Source organism: Rhipicephalus microplus, chromosome X, assembly GCF_043290135.1.
Source record: "Rhipicephalus microplus isolate Deutch F79 chromosome X, USDA_Rmic, whole genome shotgun sequence".
NCBI classification, from domain to species: domain Eukaryota; kingdom Metazoa; phylum Arthropoda; class Arachnida; order Ixodida; family Ixodidae; genus Rhipicephalus; species Rhipicephalus microplus.
Window position 1 is genome coordinate 288728180 of NC_134710.1, and position 26906 is coordinate 288755085.

Sequence of the window (26906 nt, forward strand, 5' to 3'; positions counted from 1 at the left end):
CTCCCAGATTCATGTTCATCTTCTCGTTTCCACCAGCCGGTCTGCCTACCGCACTTTTAAATGCGAAACATTTCTTAGCGAACTTCGGCAAAATTGAGCGTATCTATCTATCTATCTATCTATCTATCTATCTATCTATCTATCTATCTATCTATCTATCTATCTATCTATCTATCTATCTATCTATCTATCTATCTATCTATCTATCTATCTATCCGCCTACGACTTTTAGCTCTCCTGGCCGTTTCGATGATGGTATCGATACCAAATTTGGTATGGCATAACATGACTGTATGACGAACATAAGTGACTAGTCATAACAAAAATCATGACATGTATGTCATGATTTACATTTCATGATCTTGCTGCGCTTGCGGTGGTTTAGTTTACATGACATATTGCAAAACTGGCATGGTATGGCATGACTGCATGGCAAAGATAAGTGACACGCCCTAACGTGGAAATCATGACATGCATGTCATGTAAGTCATGGTCCTGTAAGTCATGACTACACGCCACGCTCATGGTGTGGTCGTGGTCGTTTTTTAAGTTCTGATCCATGGTCGCGTGCAATATGTCCATTAGCTTTCACGTTGACGCAATCGCCGGGGGCGAACGCTGCTGTTTGTTCACTCAGCTGCTTGCGTGTGCACCTTTTCGGGTGAACTAAGTTTCCACACCAGCTGCTATTGCACGAGCGCTGTTTTATTGCAACGCACTTCCTGGGAAGCAAAATCATGGCAGGTGGGGCAAACTTGTCCGGATTTTCGTGCAGCTGTGCGCAGCGTTATCTGATTATGACCCGAACAACACCGGCGGGGCCCGAGGGTGCGCCCGTCCGAATTTGTTCGTAGTTGATTCTGCTTCCCAGTGTAAAAATATTGACCAAAAGCTCGTTATCGTACAAATCTTGTCATTTGATTCAGCAAGTTGTTCCAGGCTTCATACGCTTGGTGTTGTTATTATAACAATGCACGCACCCATTTGCTTGTCTGTTCTAGTGCTCAACTAGAACAACTGGTGAAACGACGCTTGATGTTTGATGTGCGCTCATTTGATTTTTCCCGCCACTTCCCGTCGGCTCCAAGCCACCTGCTCAACTCTGGGCTTAGTACTGTACGGGTTCGATGTTCGGTGCAAGGAGGATAAGTAGTACTGTAACGGCACATGGATCGGGGTGATTGCTTTCAGATTGTTTTGAGTCACATGATTGCCATATCGATGCGCTCGTACGCGGCTGGCACACCGCCGTGTGTTGTTGCGGAGCGTGTGCGCCCAGCCGCTCGTTACCTCCGCCACTCTCGCGAAGCGTGCACAAGTCGTTTTCGCGCTGGTGCAGCTGTTGCAGGCGCTTCTGCATACCATACACTAGGCAACGTAAGTTGTTTGAGACTGTTTTTCTAGCGTCTACTTACAGAGGATTCATGCGTGTCGCACTGGTAAACTTTTACGCAAGACGATCATTCGTCTGTAGTTTACTTGTTGTTTGAAGGCCGCATCGCATCTTCGGACGGCTGTAGGTGGGCGCGCGTTGCAACGTGCTTTGTCGGGGAATGTTTTCGCTCGCGTTCTGCGTGCTTGTCACTGACCTCGTTCGAGCTTAGCTCTGACGGTATGGTGTGTCATTTTTGAGCCTTCCGTGGCCTGTCTCACCGGGACTTTTGAACGTTGCAGGCAGTGGCGCGGATCCCGGGGACTTCATGTGTTGGTGTAGGTGCAGCACTTGCTGTCGGTGCCCGGAGGTGAGTTTAAACGTAGTTGAAAAGGGGGCGTGCCAGCTTGTTGTGCCCCAGGCAGGGAATTATGTTCTCGTGTGTCATCCCTTTTAATCTGTCGTCTTTCAGGGCCTGACATGTATGCTGGTCCTTGCCATATTCGCTTCCGTCCTAGGGATGTTTCAGTTCGGCTATAATCTAGGTGTAATCAATGCTCCACAAAAGGTAAGTAAAAACGTACACTGTTGTCTGTTATTGCTTATCAAGAGATTTAAGCACGTCTTAACGCATCGTAAACAAGCCTGTTGTACAAATAATACATGAGAGCAGTCACTGACTCTTTTATGCCAGCTGGACATTTCTACAACTCCATAATCTGTATATCATCAGCAACATGTGTCAGCTCGACTGGAATAAAGTGAATGCTCATAAATGGTAAAGGTGCAATCATAATTATTAGTACCAGGACAAGTCGCTTGTTTTCAGGTGGCATTCTGTAAACATTGCTGTCATGCCATTATATATTAGCTAGTTGGAAACGTGTACGATGGATGATTTGATTGATTGATATGTGGGGTTTAACGTCCCAAAACAGGAAAGCATAGGAAGGCACGCTCACTTACAGTACTAGTATAAATAATTATTGTAATCTAAAAGCACAAGTTGGCAGAAACGACATGAGAAAAAAGATTACACAAAATGACCATTCTTGTCTACCTTGTGTTGTATTTTCTTTCTATTGAACTCTGATAGAATGTGAATGCTAAATCTTACAAGATTTTCATTTTCAAGGTCTGGGTTGGCAATGCGCTTATGCTATGTTGCTTTTTTTGGGGCAGCTGGCATTTTGATTAATTAAAAAAATATGAAGCTTCTATCGTCATTGCTGTGACATGTTTGTTAATACCGATTTCTGCACTAAGGATACAGTATTGCTGTGAGAGGGATATTTCTGTTTTTGTACTAGTGAGCAGTTTTTTGTTTTTGTTTGCTTGTTTCTGGTCCTAATTCATGAGCTGATAATTGGTGCTGCTGTTAAGGATATGCTTATAATTACTGGCCTGCTCCACAATCGTAGTGTGTATGAGAGGTGCACCCAGGAGACCCTTCTAATAAAGTGGGTGCATTCACTTAGTATATGTATGCAGACCAAATTCTTTTCTTTGTTTGTGCACCTGCTGCTGTCGCCTCGTGGCTAAGGCATTTGGCTGATAAGCAGAATTTCTTCATATAAAAAAAAATTCTAGGGACCTTGAAACTTCTCAAATACGGATACATTCTGAACTTCCTGTAATATTATGTGGTGGCACTTTTGATACTGAAAGCAATTGAACTTAAGGAGCTCCTCTTTGTGTAGCTCATACGCTGTGTCTGATCATTCAAATAGTGATGCAGTATGTTTGACTTAAGTCGACACTGGTAACATAAAGTTGAATGTTGGTAATTTGATATCAATAGTCTTTCAGTAACAGAATAGAGTATCAACAGTGTAGTTAAAAAGCTTATTTTCACCAGTGTGACTTCAGTAAAGGGCCATAGCCTGCTCTATCAGCCTGGTATTTGCGCATTACCATGCTAATGTTAGTATCCTATATTACTAATTCATTGCCTTATACATAGTCATTATAATGGCTATATATTAAAGGAATTAGGCTTCTCTTGGTACCAAAATGGGCATTTTTATGATTTTCGATTAAGACAAGCAATTCTACCATTTGAATTAAATTCGTAGCATTGGAAAGTGTTTTACTATAACATATTATTGGCCTAGTTGGTTCATTCTAAAGAAAGGTGAAGAACGGAACCCACATAGATAAAAAAAAAATGTCCCCTTGTTTTTTGTCTACGGGGGTTGTGTCCTTCACCTTTCGTCAGAAGGCATTTTATTTGCATTTATCAGTTATGATTTTAAAGCATTTTTAACATAATCTACATGTACTCTGTAGGCATACTTTGCTTCTTAAAGTGTGGTGCACCATAAGAAGTTCGATTCATTATCTATTATGTGCCTTTAACTGATAAGTTTTTTTCGTGCTGTTTCGATAATGGATCAACGCACACACAGGTTGTACAATTGTATTTGAGATATTTTTCGGCCTCTATGCTCATCTTATGTTCTATTGCCTCCTTTTTTTCTGTCCTCAGGTTCTAGAAGACTTTATTTCAACTGTGTATAATGAGCGGACAGGAATGCCAATACCCAAGAATTTTAAAGACTGGTTGTGGGCAATCACTGTTGCTGTATTTGCCATTGGAGGCATGGTTGGAGGCATTTCTGGAGGCATGATGGCAAATCGTTTTGGGAGGTAAGTTGCACAGAAGGTTTTTTTATTTGTTTGTTTATTTATTTATTTTCAGTTTGGTTCTCTTACACAGGGAAAAGTCTCTTTCATCATGCATCTTAAAAGAATTTTAAGGGCCCATTTTCATTGGTTAGATGCAAACTTAATGAGAACCAGCAGAATCACGTGTTCTTGAAATTTAGGAAAGATATATAGTGCTCATAAATTTAATACTGCTGCCTTAAAGAAACCAATATTAAGCTGAAAGGTTAAAAACTTGCCTTGTTGGTACATTGTAGCTTTTGAGGGAAAGCTAAAACTTTGGAGAAGCGCTGAAGGAGTGGCGTTAATGTGTTGTTGTTGTTCTATTCTTTGGTGCTTCTCCATAGAAGTACACGGTAACAATTTGAGGAGTTTATTCCTGCATTGTATATTCTCCTGTTAAACTTGAACACTTTTGCCACTGATGCATAACCTACAACAGACAATTGCTTAGAACTCCTCCTTTTGAGAGCTCAGCGTGAGCTCCACGTGATTCATCTGTTCTCGTCATCTTGGACAACCATTTTGTAGTGATGTTGCCATGTGAGGGGGAAAGTCGCTATGTGCTAGGTGAAGTGTATTTATGGTATGGGGCTAAATTTCACAATTGGAGCAGGCTGCACGTGTCACTGTCACCGGCGCTGAGCGAGCTAATTCACTGTTGTGTAGCTGATGGATGCTTATTTTGAGCTTTGCTTTGTGCTTTTTGCCTGGGTAATGTCTCGGAACTTGATGAAAAGTTCACGACAGTGCCTTCCAGTGGTGGTTCAGCATTTTCGGGCGTACTATTTTCTCAGAATTGCACCACAGAAATTTCGGAACGTGCTAAGCACAACCCCTTCCGACAAAAGAACAGCCTTGGCCTTTTCCTTTACCCTCTGTTTCTGCCTATGAACATTTCTTGTGCCAATCTTCCAATTCAGGCCAGGTATAGAGTAACTAGTTATGACAATTTAATGCTCTGGGGCAATTTTCTGAGTGCACCAAGCTTTGTGTGTTCACGTGCCCCCCTCCCCCCCCCCCCCCCCACCTTTTTTTTGGAAGCTTGCCTTTAGGCATAGTAGAATAGCATGTCAGAGATACACAAAAAATTTTGCTTCGTAAAGAAAATTTGTTAGTGGTGAAATGTTCCATGGATCCAAAAGTCAATGTCAATTGGCAGTTGAAATTTACCAAGATGCAGACATTAGGGTGATGTAATTATATATATATATATATATAAAACTAAACATGCTTGGTTTTCTTCGAAGTGATTGATTCAAATGTTTGAAGCTTTGTTATGATGGAAAAAAAACAATATAAAAGCAGCCGAAGCGTTTGTACAGTCTAGCCAGGCCACTATTATATCTACTTATACCATTTCTACATCAAGAATATTTACATTGACATTTTTATCACAATATTTACAGCCCTAAAAAACTATTTTCATTGTCTAAATAGAAGTTCCATTGGTAAAATAACTTCTATTTTTGGGCCTTAACAGCCTGGTGAATGCTAAGTGAATACTGTGGTAAACTGAGTTTCACTGGAGGATTTGCTTGACATTGGTGAGAGGCATGCTCATTAATTGACCTGTTTCCTTGTTAGCTCATGGATATTTGATAGGGAGAGTGTAATATCTTCTTCTCATATTTTAGCACACAAAGTGATTGGATTTAGCAGATTTGTGCATGACTCGGAAGGGCACTTGCGAAACCGGGAAATGCATTTAAGATTTAAAATGAATATGTAATAGTAAGCATGCATTGCACCACACAAAGCAGATAAATTGAGATTTACTGAGAGGCAGTGATTCAAAATAAGGTCACTGCAATAGCAGCAGCACTGAATGGAGACTTATTAGAAAGGTAAGGCCGCCCATGTATGAGTAGCTTTATTACAACTGCATAGGGTCCGTGTCCTGTAATTGTGCAAACCGCTGAGCTGTGGCATGTAGGATGCATGAGACTACAGCCTCAACTTTCTCGCATGTAACTGCAATGCATAGGACAGGTGATGTGCAAAGCTGTGGACACTATGAAACAGATATAAAGCAAAACATTTGTTTATGCTGATGGCAGTTTGAAAAAAAATAGGATTTTATTCTTATACATGCTTCCATGCTTGAGATAGACTGGCAGTGTAATATTTCTAATGTTTTCTTCATTTCTTGAATACCTATCTTCCACCTGTGTGGCACTGCAGCATGTACTGTTATTAAACACTACACTGATATCTTAATTTTTTTATCCTATTGCATCATTTATAATTTCTTATCTCATTTTTGTCTGTTTATGAAACCTGCAATAAATCTTGTAAATTAAGGTGTTATATGTGCCAAAACCACAACGATTATGAGACATGCCAAAATGGAGGACTATGAAATAATTTTTACCACATGGAGCTCTTTAAAGGCATCAGCATCAAAGTAATGGGGTTACTCTTTGTGTTTCACCGCCATCAAAATGTGGCTGCCATGGCTGGGAGTCCAACCCACATCCTTGAGCTTAGCTGCACAATACCCTACATGCTATACGAGCGTGTTGGGATGGTTCATGAAACCCGTGCATTCTCTGTCATTTTACTGCGAAAGCTGTTATGGGATAAAAACTCGGGTCACATGCTGTCGTAGTTGTCCGCCACCACTGGTGTTCGTAACCACAATGCACGAAATTAGAAAAAAAACTTGTACCAATGACACAGTGGGGCTCAAACCCGGGTCCGCTGGGGGCCAGGCCAGTATTCTACCACTGAGCCACGCCAGTGCTTGGGACTTCTTGGCAAACTTGCTTTAGGCAAGTTTGATGTTGGGAAAGCAATCGCGTTAATACGACTTATAAAGCGTTTTAAAACGGCGAAAGAACAACCAGTCGTTGCACAATGTTAATAGCGTAACATGTTGGTCATCCAAAGCTCCAGCCCATTACAAAAGCTTGTTCTTGTTAACCAATAACTGGGGCACATACTGACTTTAGGCACAATTCCTCATCGTCATCAGCAACTACATAATCAATTGGCACAAAATTTCTTGCAAGTGTTTAGCGGATACCACGCTTCTCAGAAGAATCACAAAAAATAGCATAGTGAATGCCAGCCTACTATACAAAAATTTTATTATTAATGCTGTAGTGGGTATCAAGCAAGTGGGATTGAAGCAGTTATTTAATGAGTGTTTACAAAAGGCTCTGAAGGGCTGCTGATGCAACTTTCGCTGTAACTGTGCTGCACCTTCTGCGCAGGCCTGGCGTTTTCAGCCTCTGAACAGCTATTCCTCTAGTTACTATTAGCAAGTAAACCAAGGTGAACTGTTAACAGCCGTGTAGTATTACAAATGTAACATATATAGTGGCAACAGCAGTAACTGTAGAAGTCGGTATTTTTTTAATGCCCAGCTGTGCACACCCGACTGTATGATAGCAAGAGACTGGTCAGTGAGCTGTCAGCTCATGGGTGCAGCTATCCTGGGACTGAACAGAACTGTGCTATTAGAGAATTCCTACAGGCATGATTTTTTTTAGTTATGCATTGCCATATGTTTCTTCGAAGAAACTTTGCAGGCTCATGTGGTCAGGATTTTCTAGTGAGGCAATTACAGTACACCCGCAATAATTCAAACACTAATAATATATACTTTTGGTTAATTCAAACAAAATTCAATTTTTTGGTTGGCCCTCTATCCTCTCAATGTATTTAAAAACCTCTTAATTCAAATGCCATCATTCGGTTAATGCATACTGTTTGCAATTTCATACCAAAAATTATCTGCTGTTTTTCCACTACTGCTTAAAAATTTGAGTGCTTATATAATCATAATAGTCTAAAAATGAAAAATATGCACACCAGGCCTTCAAGAAAAAAGGCTTTTCTAGTAAACAAATGTTTGAAACAAAGCACACACATGGTAAACAATGATGCTTCTCAACTGGTATAGAGAGCTTTGTGCTGAAGGCATATACCTATAGCAAAGAAGCAGTTGGCAATTCATGATTTCTTTAAGAGGTCTGATCAGCAGTAAATGGCCAATAAACTTCTGGAGCTCACACCTCTGCTTTCTCTTCATTGCATGCAGTTATGGTTTAAAAACACTTAAAAAAATTTTAAATGTGATAAAATCAATGTCCAATCATAATGTGTGGTGTCACCTCATGCAGTGTCATCTATCTTTTTATAATTCAAATTTCTTGGTATTTCAAAGAAAATTCAGAGGTCACTTCGAGTTTGAATTAACGAGAGTCGACTGTATTGCTTGGTGATTATCTGTCCTCTACATAGATTTCAAAGAAAATTCAGAGGTCACTTCGAGTTTGAATTAACGAGAGTCGACTGTATTGCTTGGTGATTATCTGTCCTCTACATAGTTAAACTTTTAGTTGGTGATCTGAAAGCTTTAAGTTGTATTGCAAGAATTCAACTTGAGAACAGTGACTAGAGCAAATGAGGCTGAAAGAGGAGATGATAGAGCAGGATCGCAAGAAGCCAAGTCTGAGTTAAAAGAATAATTTACAGAGTTGTTCATGGTGTGGTACAAGGCATCCAATAAAAAGGAGGAATTGACTCGAATTGTTTGCCTGGCAAGAGCTGTTACAGGGATAAAATGTTGCAATATGTAGTTGCTTACGCAAGCATTATGTTCTGGCAATTAATAATCATTATTTTTAACTTTATGAATATGTTGTGGTAATATTTGGCTCATGCCTTTTCCAGGAAAGGGGGTCTGCTCATCAACAATATTATGGGCATTCTTGGAGGCTCATTGATGGGTTTCAGCAATGCTTCTAGAAGCATCGAGTTGCTCATTTTTGGTCGCCTTATCATTGGAATCAATTGTGGCAAGTTACCTATGTTTCTTAATGTTTTTCCCACTGACTGATAGAACTTGTTCATGGCCTAACATGTCAGACATATAATTGAAACTGTAGGATGCATATGTGCAATTTAAGCAGACAGGACATCTAAGCAGTGCTATGAAGCATGCTTTCCTACTTGTCTAATAATGGCTATTAATGAATAAACATTGTGTGTTTGTTCTTGTCTTGTCTTGCATACACTCTGCTGTGAATGGTTGTACAGTCAAACCCAACTATACCGAACTCTGGTAAACTGAAATATTCTTTATACCGATTGTTTTTGAACAAAACATTGATTTAATGTGAATGGGCAGGAAAATCAACAGCTACATCGAACTAAAATAGCCGAAGTACTTGATGTATTGAACATTGGGTAGGTCAAAATGTCCTGAAAAGTTGGCTTTCTCTTGAAGGACAGTCACTTCTCACAGAAAGGTGCCAAAGAGCATTGTTAAAAATCTTGTTTGAAGGGGCTTACCTGAGTGCATTTGGGAGCATGAACTGTGAGATCGGGAGGGTGCCACACAGATTGAGTATAAACTGCAGCTTGTCATCATGTTCCTTCTCCCACAATTTTCTGTCATCATGTCCATCGAATGGTCCCACACAGTTACTGTTCGCTTCTATGCGGTTCTCTGCCCCCTTTGTTATCGGATAGCTGCCATGAGAACTGAAGAACCTGCTGTGCCCCGCACGGGTTATGATGTAAAATGTAGTTCAACTTGAAGAAATGAAATCTGACGTTGCTGCATCTTACAGCATCCTAAAAACACGCTAGTTGTAAAAACAAGGCTTACATTGGGCTAAGGCAAACGAGAGGTTTTGTGGTGCCTGCCAAGTACGCACGGCTGTGTATTAAGATATTGAGGCACTATTTACACCTAGACTGTATTTTTTTGGTTATAACCCTCTCCTGTATGCAACACGCGCCCCTGCCACAAACTGTTAAAAAAAATGGAAAAGAACCTCTCTTCGCCCTCGTATTGCTGTGAAATCTCACTTTTTGCATTTTCATGAAGTAGTGACTGCAACTCCCGCTTGTGCACTGAAATTCACTTAGAAAATATGGTGAATTTTTTAAAAGTTTTATCTTGAATGATTTGTTTTATGGAACTAATTCCTGACTTTTTTCTGAGTTTGATATTTTCGGGTACAGTCAAGCTTGCTTAAATCAAACATTTAACTCTGGTATATATCGAGTTTGATTATACTGAGTTGTGCTAATCTTCAGTTTCAACCATGTCCACTGACTACTCACCTCTGGTGTTTGCACATCTGTTGTGGCTATGGATTTTTATATCTGGGAGTTTAAATAACAATGTCTGTTTTTTCATTAGGTCTCAACACTGCACTAGTGCCAATGTACCTGCTAGAGATATCACCTGTGCCACTCAGGGGAGGCCTAGGTATGTTATCGACACTGTCGTACTGATTTCATTTAATTGAGCATATGCAGTAAGGTTTATGTGGCAGTTATGTGTAATCGTTTGCTAATTCAGTTTACACTCTTTGTTTTCTTATTGCCTTTGTGTGATCTTGCAACCTCTTGAACTGTAACTAACTTCTTAGGTTGGTGTAGTAGTAAATAATGTTGATTTGATAAGCAGTACAGCGAAGTGCAGTGGCCTTTTCATTGTAAAGATTTAACAGTTTCGTCAGTGTTATAAATGGTGGCATGCACCTATTAGGGGAATATAAGCCAACAGTGCTTGTATGAAAACTAGGTTTCCTATAGGCCTTTTGCTACCTTTATATGCTGCCTGTTGCGATTCTGTGTCATTACCTATTGTTCATGTTTTAACAGTTTACATTTTTTTTTCCTGCCTCAGTGAAATGAAATTAGACCTTGGTGCTTTAACTTTTGTAATTTAATATGCATGCACCCATCCCCATCTCTCCCCAAACGGAAACAAAAGTTAGTTTTAAACTTCAATGGGCCATTTGCTTGAACATGAACCTTATTTTCCAAACATTTACTAAATGGAGTAACTGCTTTGCATAGTGTATTCATCATGTTTTGATTAGAGAACAGCTTTTTACTTTATTTCATGCTTCATAATTTGGTACACTCAACAACAAGATGACTGAGTTTTCCATTAAGAGAAGTGGACATACAGTAGACTCTGATTAAACGGAACCTGAAGGAACTAGGAAAATATGTCCCGTTGAACAGGAGTTCCATTTACTGAGAGATGAACAGGGGTGCAGAATGAAATTTCCAAGCCAATCATATCAGAGGCAGTTATTTCATTTAAGCAGCAGCTCAGTTGTGCAGGTTTCCATTTACTGATATCCTAGTGTATTGGTATTCTAGTGATTGATTGATTGATATGTGGGGTTTAACGTCCCAAGACCATTATATGATTATGAGAAATGCTGTAGTGGAGGGCTCCGGAAATTTCGATCACCTGAGATTTTTTAAGGTGTGCCCAAATCTGAGCACATGGGCCTACAGCATTTCTGCCTCCATTGAAAATGCAGCTGCCGCAGCTGGGATTCGATCCCACGACCTGCGAGTCAGCAGCTGAGTACCTTAGCCACAAGACCACTGTGCGGGGCTGGTGTTCTAGTGAGAGCACAGATAAATATTAAGAGGTAGAGCGGTTGTGATGTTGGTTGCTTGTGCTACTTGATTGGGTTAAATAATCTTGCCCAGCAGAGATGAATAATTTTTTCTGATAAGTGTTGTGGCTGGCTGCTGGAGTCAAGAAGGCAGTTTGGGAGGCAACATGAAGACTTTTTTCTTTTTTTTTTTTTTTTCCTGGGGAGGAAAGGAGGGCCACTTACAAGCAAGTTCCTTCAAGAATGCATAGAAGCTGGAAACTTAGGCACTGTGTTTTGAATATAGGTCCGTTCGATTCGCCTGCACCACATGAACTAGTTCACGAGGTGCTCCACCTGGTCATTCGTTTCAGTGGTGCAGCATTGACGACCTCTGAACCCTGCTATTTGTTTCTATATGTGCAGGAATGGTGTAGGGCTAGTTCGCGATTTTCGTGCACCCCCTACGCTGACAGTGCAGGCTTGGTGCAGCCACGCGTGCCGCTGAGCAGACGACTCAGTACTTTGGTGTAGGCGCCGTACCCGCCTCCGCCAATTATCAACTACTATGTTACTTTTTAAAGGCTCCCAATTTGTTAATAATAATATATTGAGCCTTCTGACTATGTTAAAAAAATAACTGTATTTTGGCAATTCATCAAGACCAAGGTTTTTGGGTGTTCATGGCCTAAAAACAATTTTTCTTTAAACAGGCATGTTGGAGTGTATTACTTCCATTTCTTTGGTTTGCTCATTCAATATAAGCAACTGGTTAATAGTTTTTTGCTTTGCATCATTCGTGTCATGATGAGGTATGTAGAAAAGGATTATAATATTAGTAGGTTTTAATTTCATTTCTTCATTTTGCTTTTTTTTCCAGTGGATGTACATTGCATATTTGATGTTGCTTTGTGTGCTTGCTTTGATTTCTCAGTGCTGGTTTTCTGACTGTTCACTTATTCTTTCAGCGTAATTTTTGATACAATTTTGTTCTGTTCCTTTTTTCCTTGGCTTGCAGGCACTGTCAGTCAAGTAGGAGTAACAGTGGGGATGCTGCTTTCTCAGATCTTAGGTATTGATGTCATCTTAGGCACAGAAGAAGGATGGCCATACCTGCTCGGTGAGAAGTTCTTCCTCTTTGTCTTTGAACATAGTAAGCGTAGCGGGATACAGCCTTGGTAATGTTTTGTGTTTTAAAAGATGTTCTTCAAATGACCTGCACTTGTCTGATGAGGGCCTCTTGTTGCCCTCCCTGCACAAACTACAATTGATCTGTCTGCCAGTGTGTGTGTGTGTGTGTGTGTGTGTGTGTGTGTGTGTGTGTGTGTGTGTGTGTGTGTGTGTGTGTGTGTGCATGCACGTGCTTGTGTGTGTAGTGTGTGATAGTTTACGCATTTTTGTGTGGCCTGCACACTTTGTGACCACTAGAACAGTTCAGATATTCTTTAAATTTACATATTGACACTCTGTCTGACTTGGAGTTCAATGATTTTATGGAGAACTTGTGCTGCAGAATCTCAAAAGGACTGGCTTTTGTCACTGTCCGAGTCTGGTGTAACTGCCAAAGGCTAGTCACTGTGAAATCAATGCATAAAAAAGGTGTAATAAAAGCTACTAGTCATGCATCATCTTTTACACACTTTTAAATGGTGAGCCATAAGCATTCTTCTAATCTTTCTTTATTTAGCTAATTTAAAAGCTCGGTAAGCGATAAGCAGTCATCTAAAGCTGTACAGGGTTGTACACTCTTAGAAAAAACATCGAAGCACACGACCACTAGAAGAACCTGCCCAGACCTGATGAGAGCCAAGTCAAGCGCTGTGTGTTTATTACTCTGCCAGAGCACTCTAGTTTGTCTGACGTTGGCACCATAAATTTGTTTGCAGATATACTGTGAGTGAATGTTAATCTTTCATATTGCTGTTTAGGCCACCTAAACAGTATGGCCTGACCTACAGTGAACTGCTTATAATGGTAAATAACTGCTTCTAGAAGTACCTCCTTTTTCTACATGCAGCAGCAGCTAAAGCTTTTGTGAGGTACCTCATGGCATTCTTCAGGAATGTTTTTATAATGCATTGCAAATCAAAGAAGCTGAAAAAAATTACACAGCTTGAACATCTTTAGATGATTTTTTGCGTCCCTTCATTTTATTTTACGTCTAGCCTCTCTGTGTCTTGCGTGACTTACTGTGTGTTCTACTCCTCAGAAAATCGGTTCATTTACCATCATAAACGCTTATTGCACTGCTATATTAATTCAAATGCCCCTTTACGTCTCACTGGTGAAATAGTTCTGAGGGGGAAAATGTCCCGTTCAGTCATATATAAATGTTAACACGAACTACGTATGCTGCCAACTAGAAGAAGAAAAGTGAGTCATTTGTGTTGCTTCTTCCTCTCTACTGATAGAAAAGTGGGGACTTAGCAGGGTTGATATCTCTTGTAAGTTTAGTAAACAAATTGAAAGTGTAGAGCATGAAGACCCCTGTCATACATACAACTTGATGTGAAGTGATGAAGAAAGAGTGACAAATTAAATGCAGTTGAATTTCGACTTCACAAAGTTATGACAACTCTCAAAATGTATGTAGTTAAATCTGGAAGTTCATTAAATCGAGAACAGGATTTTTCAATCCTTCAATTGTAAAAAAAAATGTAATGTTATCTAAAATTGTAATGTTATGACTCCCAGAAGCTATCCCAGCATTGTTTTTACCTATAACTGACACCTGCACATGTGAAAAACCTGCAAGGGCAGCCTACTGGCTTTCTGGACATGGAACCTTCCATGTTGTCTGGACATTGGGTGCTTCATGTCCTGGCAAAGCAGGTCAAGCAATCAGTCATAGGAAGCTATGACAGGTTGCCAATATAGTACTACAAGGACGTGGTGAATGAGTGTAGCGATTTAATGAGAAAGTATTGAGGAGATAATCGGTACTACTAGTATTTGTAGCCTAAACCACAAAATAATGAAGCAACCACTGGCACCCCTAGTGCCACTAGATACATAAGAGCATCACCAATCTGTTCCGTGAATGGGTGCAGCGTGCTGCTTCGTCAAAATGCGACTGAAGTGCCTAGATGTTCTGTAGTAGTGTTAAAGTGGACGCTCGAAGAGGAACCCACTTAAGCCAAACCTGGAAGGAAATCGCTGCTTTTCACTCACTTATTTGAGAAAAAACTGGGTTAGATTCAGTTTAGTGGCCAAGTTCCTTAATTTGTTTTGATAACAACACTTCACCCTATGGCTGCGTGCCGGGGAATGAAAACTTTTTTGTGGATCAGGAATTCATAAAATTGAGTTTCATTAGATTGATATTTCACTACAGTTTCTTCTACTAGGTGTCAACGTACAGTCGTGTTCAGTAAGAGTTGCAACATGCTGTCACTGCTCAAAATGGCGCCAACACTGCGTAGTGGCATCTACATAGAAAAACAAATTGGTGAATTAAACTCTCTCAATTTGGAGTTTTCTGAACTAATTTAATGTTTGTCGGTGTCATTGTTCAGACTTGGGGTCACTTTGACTGCAGCCAGTGCGTTGCAACTCTTATTGAGCGCTACTGTACATTCGGCACTCTATATATATATGGTAGTACATTATGCTGGTAGTCATGCACTGAGATGCTAGAAAAACTTCAGAAAAAGTAAGTGTCAGGTGAGGCTTTATGTGCTATCATAGTTCACAGGTGATGCATTACAAGCACTTCCACCTGTTGTGTTCTCATATTTGAATTCACACTTCATTTTTGTTAGGATGTAGTACAGTTGAACCCCTTTATAAGAGACTCTGATGTAACAAACTAATGGGTATATGAGACACGAGTCTGCTACAGTGAAATACGTGTTGATAGTAAAATGCATACGTGGTACCCTGCTTATAAGAGACGTCTCATATAAAAAACCAGAATTGCTGCACAGAGCGTGCCTCTCATAAAGGGGTTCAACTGTATGTTCAAAATCGTGCTGTTGGCCAGTTTCCCACCATTTACCCAAAGAGACACAGGCAGTGCTAGGGTGACTGTATGGGTTTGTTGGAATAGCATACCTTATTGTGTTGTAGCACAGGCAGGCACAAACAAGGACATTTCTGGCTTCTCATGGTATGATATAATCAACATACTGCTTACTTAAAAGTAAAGGTAAAGAGCTTATACTATACAGATCCAATTGAATTCTGTGGAAATGGCAAAATCCAGGCCTGTACAAGTAGTTCTCTCATGCTTGTTTCCAAATGACTGTGTACACAATTGCGTTTGTAGTGTCAAATATATGAATACATGCATAAGTTACCAATTATTTTCATGCAATTTAAAACATAGAAATAACAATTTCAAAAAGCCAACTGGTCTTGTTTATAGCAAAGTTTGACAGACATCCCTTTTTTCATTAATTCAGAGGACCTTATTGAGACATTTCTAGGTTGTAGGTGGCACAACTTCAGTATACATATGTGAGCACTGTTCAATGAAGCAAGAGAATCGAAAAGCATTACCATGACATCTTTTATGTGGAAATGGCGTGTTATAAGACCTGGCAGCAGAAGTATAAACAGCTGTTCTGCATGTAGAAGTACAACCTGCAAGCTTTGTAGGCAGTGAAACCACAAAAAAAAAAAAGACCGACAATGTTAGTTGTTGTATGTGCACTTATCAGTCCATTTGGTTTGTAATTACAACACCAAGTGTTACTGTAAAAGAAGTCTTTAATGTTCTTGCTGGGACACTTTCTGAATGAAAAAACCGTAGGGCCCTTAAGCTTCCCTTTTTAGAGTTGAACGCGCTAGTGTTATCTGCACGCAGGGACGCATGCACACACACTATTGCCTTCCCAATCACTAGCCTGTTTTCGCTTCTCAATGGAGGTGTAAACTGTGCCGCAAAGAAAGCCTAACTGCAAACGCCCCCAGCTCCCATCTTTATTTGCATCTACCTTGCCTTTCTACTCTCATCCACCTCTGCATTTTCGCCCACAACCAAAGATGCCCGCACTGCCTACACTGGAATTCTTGTGAAACCTCTTCAATGTTGTCGCAATAATGCCTTGGCTAACATATTCAGACAGTAATTTAAATTGCTCTTTATTTTTGAACAAGTTATACCATTTTGGATCAGTAGCCCAGCTGTGTTAATTTCAGTAGTTTTTCTTGTTATTGAAGTAGTGCAAGCCTTCATGCACATTTAGTGAAGACCATCATTCTTTTTAATGAGATTGCTTTCAAAGAGCTCTTTTTACAGCAATGCCGGCATCGGTGTTATAGTTGGCGTCATTGGTTGTGGGCAAAAAATTATCAATTTTTCCATGACGGGAAAATCAAGAAGGATGGAAATAAAATAGTCAAAATTTTCAAGTATGAGTGAGAGTTGAACCGAGGCTGTCTGCAGGTCAAGCAGGTGTTTCACTACAGAGCTATAATTTGTTTCGAGGCTGCTTTGGAAAAAACACTATATGACTGTCACGTAGGGAAATAGTCTCCGTAATGCTGTTGCATGCAGAAGCATAGAGCTGTACCAGGCTTCAAAACATGTGAATTGAGCTACGAGTGGGTGTTTTAAAGGTCTACTCATTACAAAGCACTTAGACATATTTAATTACTATTGCCAACAGAATCATCGACAAAGTGAACAGCTGCATAAGTTCACGTGTTGCGAACAGATGCATTGTGGGCCCTTCTCTGAGTCGTAAAAGGAATAATGGTGTAGTACGCATCTAACAGCTGTGCTTGCAATAGGCATTCAATGATACTTTGAAACATCCAATGTTATGTGCAGAGTCGTTCGTTTCCTGACCGTACTCTTTCAGTTCAAAAGGCAGTGCGCATGAGGCCCGATTATGCTATCACGATCTCCTCTTGAAAGCGAAGCTCAAGCAAGCTCCAATTTTTATCTTCTTGAATCAAGAAGTTAAGCAATTGTAGAAGCATACATGACCTGCTACATTCTAAAAGAATAAAAATAAAGTTTGGGAAAATAATATATAAGCAGTGGCTTCGGTGCACTGACTGAGAGTATAGGTCTTGCGATGTCTGTTCACATATTAATTGTTGTATGAGCTATAAAGATCTCAATCTAGTTTGAATGTTCTCTTTGGCGAAAACAAAATTACTGAAATTCTCATTAAAATAAGCCGGGACAGTTGTTTTCTTTTTTTGAAGAGATTTAAAATTAATTGTTCAATTTTGATACATTGACAACTTTCATACAACCAGTCTGTTTGGTGCACATTGTATAAGTTCTCATTTCTATTACTTTCTTTTCTTCTTTTTCTGGCTTCTCCCCCAAAAAACAGCCATTGCAGTCATTCCAGCTGTGTTGCAGTTATTGCTGCTGCCTTTCTGCCCAGAAAGTCCACGATATTTGCTCATTTCGAAACAGCAAGAGTCTTTAGCACGAGAAGGTAAGCGTTCAGTATTGGTTTACTTTCTACAATGATTAATAGGACTAAACCACCATTTGAGTTATTTTGGTGCTGAATCCACATGCCTTTTCACTGAGCATGCGTATTTTTATGCATAATTTCTCCCATGTAGAGACCTCCCTTATGTAATGAATAGAATGAGAATGCGTATTGAGTTGTTAGTAAGCACAGGCATGAGCGTGTGGTTGAAGTTCATCAGTGTAAAGTAATGTTCTGACTTGTGACGATTGTTCATGAAGTATGTAGTGAGACCAGCATATGGTATGTAGCATCATTAATATTAAGTGTGTACCTGTGCTCTTTTGAAGCAATAATAATTGTAGCATAGAGGCAATGTTGAAACACTTATTACAGTTGGACTTTCGTTTACTTGTGCCTGAAAATTTTGCTAGACTTGGTTTTCGCAATTTTAAGTTCCCAGCCTTCAGCTACACAAATATTTTTTGCGTATACTACAGTCAAAATAGTCTTGTTTACTTGTGCATTGTGAATGAGCTTCTCTTAGCAAACTATTGATGACATTTAGACAATTGACATGATGGTTAGCTTTGATGGTTGAGTATTGTTCACATGGTCATAGTAGCATTGTTTATAAGATACAACCATGTGCATTTGGAAGAAGCATGATTGAGGCACCATCACAGTGGTGCATGCAAGGGTTTCCAGTGCCTTATGGTGTGCCAATCCACTCTTAATAACCTTGCAAGCCTTTGTGTCAGATCGAGCTAGGAATATCCTAGACAGAGAACTTTTTTCTTGAGGAAGACGCACTAACATGCAAAGCGTCTAGAAGAATGTTAACTATGCTTTTATGAAGTAAACATCATCTTGATAATATATTTTACTGCTTGATGAGAGTGATTATATTACAGTTGAATTAGATTTGTTTACATGAATTTCACCTGTTTATTGTTGCGATTTTTTTCTTGCCATAATGAGGCGAAAATGTTGTAGGCCCGTGTACTCAGATTTGGGTGCACGTTAAAGAACCCCAGGTGGTCGAAATTTCCGGAGCCCTCCACTACGGCATCTCTCATAATGATATGGTGGTTTTGGGACGTTAAACCCCACATATCAATCAATCAATCTCTTACCATAATGTCTTACAGGATCTGTAAAGTGTTTCTTAAATAAATAATAGTATTAACTATAGGTGTCACGCAACCACATGCTGTGTGCATAAATATTTCAGTGCATCTAAAGGCACTTTAAGCTAAAAACACTTTGTGGCTCGAAGCGCTGTATTTTTTGTCATATTACGATGTTCAAAGACTACACAGCTTCCGATTGCTCTTCAGCAAGTTGCTTTTGGAAGGGAGCTGTTTAAAATTAGACTACTGAGCAACAGTTACAAAGACATATAACTTCAGCGGAGCGTAACATTAAGCAAGTTGGTGCATAGTTTAATGAAATAGTTGTAGTGCAGCTGAGAATTAAGAAGAAAAGCTAGAGAAAAGAGGATAGGATGCCATACCAGTTCTCAATCGTGTCAGGTGCCAGGCATTAAAAACAGCGTAATTGTGATAAAGCCATTTTTTCTGCTCCAGTAGTTTATTGCTATTAAAGAAACTAAAAAAAACTTCAACTGCACCTAGTTGGTATAATACTATCACTGCTTGTCCCATCTCTTCTTTGTAGTTCGTCCGGGTTTGCGCTGAAGTTTTTACTTTGAAAGAAAAAGGCAAGGTTGTCACATGAAGTCATGTTATTGGTACGTGGTGACATGAGATGCACATAACGCATGCACTACAACAATGCATATGATATTATGACGTACAAACTGGCATAATCGGTCGCGAGCCAGCACTGGTGCACTCTTGAATGGTGATGTTGGTATGGTGGCCCATCTAGCAAACCAACCTGCAAATGCTTCTTTTTGTACATAGTAAATTGCATAAATAGCCATTGTATCTTAACAACACTTGAAACAAAGAACAATGTCTACAGGTTTTAATCGTGTAAATGTTTTTTCATGTATACTGTTACAAGGATTTTGGTCATTTCATCACGTAAATTTTGTACTTCTTTTAATATTATATTTACAACATTGAGAGCGAACCAAGATGTTGGCACTTTTGTGGTTGTCGCTTTACCAGCCCAGGTTTTTCTCTAGATTCTATGTATTAACTTTATGCCATTAGCTTTCTTTGAATTCCTATTCATACTTATTATGACATTTGGCAAAACATTTCCTTCTGTCCAGGTTTCTTTAGACATGAGTGCTTCTTCACTACCTTCCGGTATCAGTGCCCCTAAATGCGTATGCAAATTTAGACCAAACTCGCATGCCTCGATTATCGGAATGTTGTGCACACATGCATAGTTTGAAGAACATAGTGATAGTGCCGATATTCGAGACTCTGGCAGCATGTGTTATAGGCAGTCTATGCGGTACTTTGCATGCATTCCAGAATGTACCTCACTATTCGCACACTGTACGATTAGAGGTGGCAAAACCATTAGAGAAAATATGGTGGTGCTTGTGCTGAGTGATAATTCATTTAACAATTGCAGCAGGCAAAACCTGGTCACAGTGACAAACAAAAAGTGTGTGTGTCACTGTAATTAAGCCAACAATTGCAGCCATGTCATCTAACATTGTAAAAGAATGTCACTGGTGCTAATCATAATGTCACTAGGCTTTAGTGTGCCACATCACTGGTATAAATCTCACCTTAGTGGAGCTTGATGAAAGATTTTGGCGTTTGCTGCATGACAATTTGCATTGACACAACTCCCTGTACCAGAATGAACGACAGTATGAACAGAGGGCTGTCATATGGAGGCCAGGAAGGGAGAGAACTTATTTGCTGGTAACTCTGATCATTCATGGTGTAATAAAAAATATGTGTGGAACTCTGATCATTCATGGTGTAATAAAAATATGCGTGGACTGTATATGCACACTTATGGTTCTCAGTGTCAGCCATATTTTATGACTTTACAATACATAGTATAGCATGAAGAGTGTTTTTTTTCCTGCGAGGCAAATTATAATGGTAAAGTTATGGTATTTAAAGGTGTCCTGAAACACTTTTTTGAGTAACCATAGAATTAATTCACTGGAAAAGCGTATTACCTCGCAAATTCAACGCCGCAAAAATTTAAAAAATCCGCCCAGTACGAGTGGAGTTGCTAAAATTTGTCACACGCTGCAATTGCATTCTCCCATTTCTTGTCCCGATGAAAGCGCTGGAAGCTAAGCAGGGAGAAACGGGAGGGGCAAACAAAAAACTTCACTCGCGCCTCGTGACCTTGAGCACTTTTTTTTTCTCTTCGATTACGTGGCTTTTTCAGTGCGATTGTGCGCACGCGTGGCCAAGTGACAGTCTCTCGTGGCGACCTCTGTAACAACCGAGCGCGCCATGTTCAAATTGGCCAATTGCTCATAGACGGGCTTGCTACGAGTGATCTTTGGGCTTATTTTGTGATTTGTTGAGAGGAAAGAAAGCTATTTGAGCTCACTTTGATAATTTATTTTGAATTCCAGGACGCGTGCTGCGTTATAATATTTGGTTCGCGTGTTGTCGGGAGCCTCAACTACCGATATGCAGTGTTTTCTGACCATGCTCAAAAAGTGTTGCAGGGCCCCTTTAATGGAAGTACAGTTGACTCATGTTGATAGGAAGTCCAGAAAACTTTGAAATATATGAACTTCTAATTAAGTAAAATCTACAAAAAACTGCACTTTTATTGTTTTAAACCTGACAGTTTCCTAAAAAATAGTCCATCATCTTCTTCTCTTGCTGAACCTGGCTGTGGTAAGTTTCCCAAGCATTATACAAGTCAAAGTCCTTCTTCTGCATTGTCTTCTTCAACAAAACATAAAAACTGCTGCACAAGCGCACGACTCGCAGCAACATCGGTTGCCCTCGGTAGTGGCTCATTTCTGATTTCGTTGTCGTCTACTGGTCGAACCATCTGCACAATTGTGCTGTCTATCAGTGGACCACATGTATCGACATTGCTGTTCACGGCGATGAATTTTTAAACGTTAGTAACAGCGGCCCAAAACTACCGGTGTGAGTTCACTTGTTTGCGCTTTTATGAAATTTGAGAGCGTGCTATAAGGCCGTTTCACATGACACAAAAAGTATTGATTTTCATTCTGTGAATTCGCTCGCAGTGAAAAAAAAAAGAGCAGTTTGATCTTGCTGCAGCGGTCTGCGGCGAGCTACCAACATTTTGGAAATTTTTGCTCAGACTGGTGGAGTGATTTTTTGCTCGGGACCTGTTGAAATAGGGCCAGGCCCACCAACCAAGCTGTTGAAATTGTGTCGATGTGTTTGTTTTGGTCATGGTTTAGGTCACATGGTTTTGGTAATGGCCAACGTTGCGCATCTTAAAATAGATTTAGATTGGAAAGTGTTCTTAGTTGACCAGGCATGCATGCACTTCATTATTCTTTGTCGAAACATAATAATATCATGACGTACGTTAAAGGGGTTCTACTCTATACGGCTGATGTAGAAGCCTAGCTAGTGTTTCTGCCGCATGCAAGTGTACCATGCACGATTAACATCCCCTGCCCATAGCTTCAGTCATCGCAGTCATCACAGGCTAGGTCAACAAAACCACACTTTATGGCTGTGTTAGCAATAACGCGCAAATGTTGCATAGAGGGACTGTCCGCTCTAGAAAAATAACAAAGGGTTGATGCTTACGCCTTTGGTTGTCGATGTGCTTGGCTCGCAAGGGTTATCCGGGGGTTGTCCTCCGTCTGGTGGCTGGCGCAAGAGAGACGTTGTCGCTGTCGGCACGCTTGTTTCGATCAGCCTCGCAGTTTCTCTCTCCCCAACAAAGGTTGGTTTCCTCGATGAGGTGGGGTAACCCATTTCGTGAGCAAAGAAAAGGGGATAGTGAGCACCAGCCGCGGGGTGACCGTTCCCTTCGAAAGAGGCTTCATTGTCTCATTTCTCGAAAGAACAGACACGGCCCACAACTAGGCTGTTGCGCTGCCGTAAAAGGGAAAGGAACCATGGGCGCACATGCTTCCCCTCAATGCATCATTGCATTAAATTTGAAAAATTCTGCAGTGTCTGCCACAAATAATGGCGACAAGAAATCTTGCTCACTGCGGAATCACAGTGTGAAAATCGAAGAGAATTTGCAGTCCATGCGAAACGGAACTGCCATTAGCGGCAGTTGCGAACACAGCGAATGGAGCGCACAAAACGATTTTTTCTCGCTGCAATCACAGCATGTGAAACAGACTTAATGCCGCACTTTCGTGCGATGTCTTATTTGGCGATGCCTTCCTTGTCAACTTCTTTCAAGTGAGGTCTAGCGTAGGGTAGAGGCTGCGAGTTGCCATTATTAAATGTCGCCATCAAAACATTCAATGATCAGATGCGAAAACATGTGCGGAATCAACCCAAAGCGGGCTAGCGGGTTAGTTGGTTAATCATGTTAAGTTAGAACAGTGCAACTGAATGTGGACAGAGCAGGACATGCAAACACACGCACACTGCACTATGTGTGTGTTTCTGTGTTGTTCTCCCTTAGCATCGCACTTTTTTTAACTACAGAACACGTATACTTTCTAACTTTGTTAGAATCAACCCAGCATGGGGCTGAAACATTGATAAACCACAAAGAAAGGTCTAGTTAGCCGATGCAGTCAGTACAATGCCCCAGCATTCACTAAAGAAGATTGTCGCTTCACGAGCTGTGGCACTGCGGGCAGTTGTGTTGGCAACAACATTGCGGTTTGACAGCTGTCTTGGCACATGAAAAATTCCCCATTTTATTGAGAAATCACTGTCCTCTCGGACCTCTCGACTGAAAAATAACTTTTTATTAACCAACGTTACGGGCTTTTAACTTCGCATTATTGAGCATTTTTTTCCCTGTACGCCTTCATGCAAGACTCTTGGGACCACTTGATTTCTAATTAACCAAACATTCTAATTAGCCGACTTCGAATTACTGGGAGTTGACTGTACTACCATAATAAAAAAAATATTCCTGTTGTATGACAAATGTAGTTAGTTCTGGGTTTTCTAACTCAAGGTTTGGTTGTAGTAGTGTGCTTCGACGCACATGCAAATGGGTTCATCTGAGCACTTATATTGTGTGATCTAAGCTAACACAATCGTTTTTCTTTCTTTTTTTTTCCACCCACAGCTCTACAAAAGCTGAGATGCTCAAGTATGGTTGAAGATGATATTGAGGAGATGAAAACGGAGGAGCAAGCTCAACAGCAGGAAGCTAAAGTGCGTGCACCATTCTGTTACTTTTGTAGAAGAAAGGACGGCATATTTAAGTGAAGGTGGAGATATACACTCCATAATTAACACGGACAGACAAGGCTACAGTTATTTAATACAATGCCAGAGTATTGAACTCCCGCCTGACATTATCACATACTTCTTTTCAGGTAACTATGATGCAAGTGATCACAACTCGATCACTCCAGCTACCACTGCTGATTGGAGTGTTGATGCATCTCTCACAACAACTCTCTGGCATTATAGCTGTAAGTAGTCTCTTTTTGTTTTCTTAAGATACACTTTATTTCACTTTCTTTCATTAACCAGCTTTTATAAATAGTTTAATCTCTCACAATTTTTTATGGGAGCAATTGTAATGCAAGCATTTGCAGAAGAAATGTTTTGCTTAATACATTAATTTTTACAATAATTACATTATGTAAGCACACATTTGGTTAAATGACAATAGCCAACATTTTTTTCTTGATTGATTATTTAAAGCATTGGGTATTTAGTACATAGACATTCAGTTAAATTTTGCTACAGTGAAATTCATGGGGTATGATGAAGGTTTTGTTGAAGGGGAATAGAGTATTGCCTATTTGTCACTGAACCTAAATACACGACGTCAGATTTCGTGAAATTTGTAATATTCCACATCGGAGAACTACTTATGGGGAACAGAGATTGTCATACAGTCATCACATCTCCTGAATAATTATGTTCTATTGCATATGCACAATATCAGCTTCGTTTTTTTTTCCTTCATGACTTTTTGTGTTTTTTCTTTGCCCTGAGGTATAATTTACTTTAGCAGCAATATTTTGTGCATAAGCTTACCTAGCATAATTTTTTTAGATTTGTTCTTGCAACATTTCCTGTATTAAAACTACATTTTTACTTTTGTCAAAGCATGTATTATATAAATTGGAAATACTGGATTTTTTTGTACATTGCTATTTTCTGTATTACTTCTTGCAGTGCTGCACTGCATTATGTTACTACTTGCTACGTGAATTGATGTTGAAAATAAATTGACCCTGAATTTTGGCTGCAATATCCCCCCATACAATCAAAAAGGGCCTGGAAATACACTAACATCTTTGTGTTAAAAAACAGGGCTGCCACCAAAACACCAGTATGATGCCGTGTCCAAGCAAATTGATAAGCTTGAAAACAACCGAATCGGTGAGGTTGAAAATGTGCAGTTTGATTTAGCTGTGTGGCACTATCTTCATGACCACCATGATGGGTGTTTCAAGAAATGTATTCACTATTATTAAAAAATTCAGGAACGAGGTATCTGCATGCTACCTGCGGTGTTCCCTTTACTGTAGCAGAAGGCATCTTCAGAAACATTTATCACGGCTGTAGTTGTAGAAATTAACACAATTAATTTTTTAACAAGTGGAAATAAGCAGCTGAGTCAAATGGGTGAATTGAAGTCCTTCCTGCGAACAGTCCATAGCCACTTCGAAGTTTCTGAAAGGTTGAAATTTCCGTATACCTCCACTACAGTGTCTCTCGTAATCATTGGGTGGTTTTGGGTCGTTGCACCCCAGATATCAATCAAATCGAGTGCACACTTTTGCAACCGTTTGGTTCATTGGTTAGATAAGAGGAATGCAAGTACTTGGCAAACGTGAAGGGTGACACAGTAACAATGATGAATACCTGTAGGCATCCGACAGGCAGTTAACCTCCTGGCTAAGAAGTGACAGAAAGATGCAACAGCCAGTTTTGCTGTTTTTTTTATAACGATGACACTGCACACTCAGTACTGTGACTACTTTCATTGGCAGCATGTGCTGGCCAACGTAGGTGCCATTAGTTTTTGGACACAACAGCCAGGAAGGGAAATGTAAGAATAGGCAAGGTAATATGCCTGACCCTGCGTCTATGTAAACTAAGTGGAACCAGCCTGGGAATTGTACCCGTAGCCCTAGGTTTATCAGCATCACCAAATTCTCAACACCGTAGCCGCTGTGATGGCACAACGGGTCAATGGAAGATTGTTGTGCAAATATTGCCAAATTTTGTTTTTCACTTTTTTCGTAGGAGTCATAGGCGAAGCCACATTATCGCATTCATTCTCCTCAGGTGTTCTACTACTCTGTGCGACTGTTTGAGGCTGCTAGCCTGCCACCAAGCACTGCCAAGTTTGCCACCATAGGAGTTGGTGTAGTCATGGTAGTCATGACGCTAGTTTCCATTCCACTGATGGATCGAGCAGGACGGCGAACGCTGCACTTGTACGGCCTGGGGGGCATGTTCATCTTCAGCATCTTCATCACTATCTCCCTGCTGGTCAAGGTTAGCAGAACCAGAACATTATTACAGGTCTCATTTTAGGTATAGTCACTGCATGTTTCTAATCTCAGCAAAGTCCTAACTCCGTAATTGGTAGCTTCATGCATACTTTAAAGGCTGCTGCTGTTGTCTGTGTTTATGCATGTAAAAAAATGTTAGGCTTTAGTGATTAATGCAGCTCTTAACTTGTTTACTGCAACAGCAGTTTCTCTGATCTTTTGCAAAGCTTTGTGTAAAGCTTCTGCTATCCTTTGAAAAGACCAAGTGTATGCACTGAAGCTAATGTATTGACACAATCTGGTGACAACAATACCGTGGTTTTGGTAAAATCACAAGAATAACATAACAGTGGCAGCTTGAAGACTCTGGTGACACACAGATGATGACAGTGTATAGTTATAACACTTTTTTCACTTACTTCTAAGACAGTGAAAAACTGTTTTTGTTAGATGAACATTGAAAGTGGCTGCTGTGCTGAAAGCAGTATTGTAAATGTCTGCTGTATTGTGCGCTAGGAATGCTGTGGAAAAGTATTGCATTTTCTTGCCTTCAGAAC

At 40.1% G+C, this 26906-nt stretch overlaps 1 protein-coding gene across 6 annotated transcripts in view; it reads left to right on the forward strand.

Moving 5' to 3' along the window:
• LOC119161429 (glucose transporter type 1) overlaps window positions 1-26906 on the forward strand; it is a 284322-nt gene that overhangs the window by 219773 nt on the left and 37643 nt on the right. For 2 of the 6 annotated variants that reach the window (XM_075879297.1, XM_075879301.1), the window contains exons 1-11: window positions 1123-1377; window positions 1675-1742; window positions 1845-1940; window positions 3861-4021; window positions 8723-8847; window positions 10203-10271; window positions 12425-12526; window positions 17700-17807; window positions 23955-24043; window positions 24208-24306; window positions 26141-26353. In XM_075879297.1, coding sequence (XP_075735412.1) covers window positions 1701-1742; window positions 1845-1940; window positions 3861-4021; window positions 8723-8847; window positions 10203-10271; window positions 12425-12526; window positions 17700-17807; window positions 23955-24043; window positions 24208-24306; window positions 26141-26353 — 1104 coding nt within the window. In that variant the 5' untranslated portion in view covers window positions 1123-1377; window positions 1675-1700. Of the gene's footprint in view, window positions 1-1122; window positions 1378-1593; window positions 1613-1674; window positions 1743-1844; window positions 1941-3860; window positions 4022-8722; window positions 8848-10202; window positions 10272-12424; window positions 12527-17699; window positions 17808-23954; window positions 24044-24207; window positions 24307-26140; window positions 26354-26906 lie in introns of those variants that run through there. The other 4 variants (XM_075879298.1, XM_075879300.1, XM_037413884.2 and 1 more) reach the window with 3 other exon arrangements.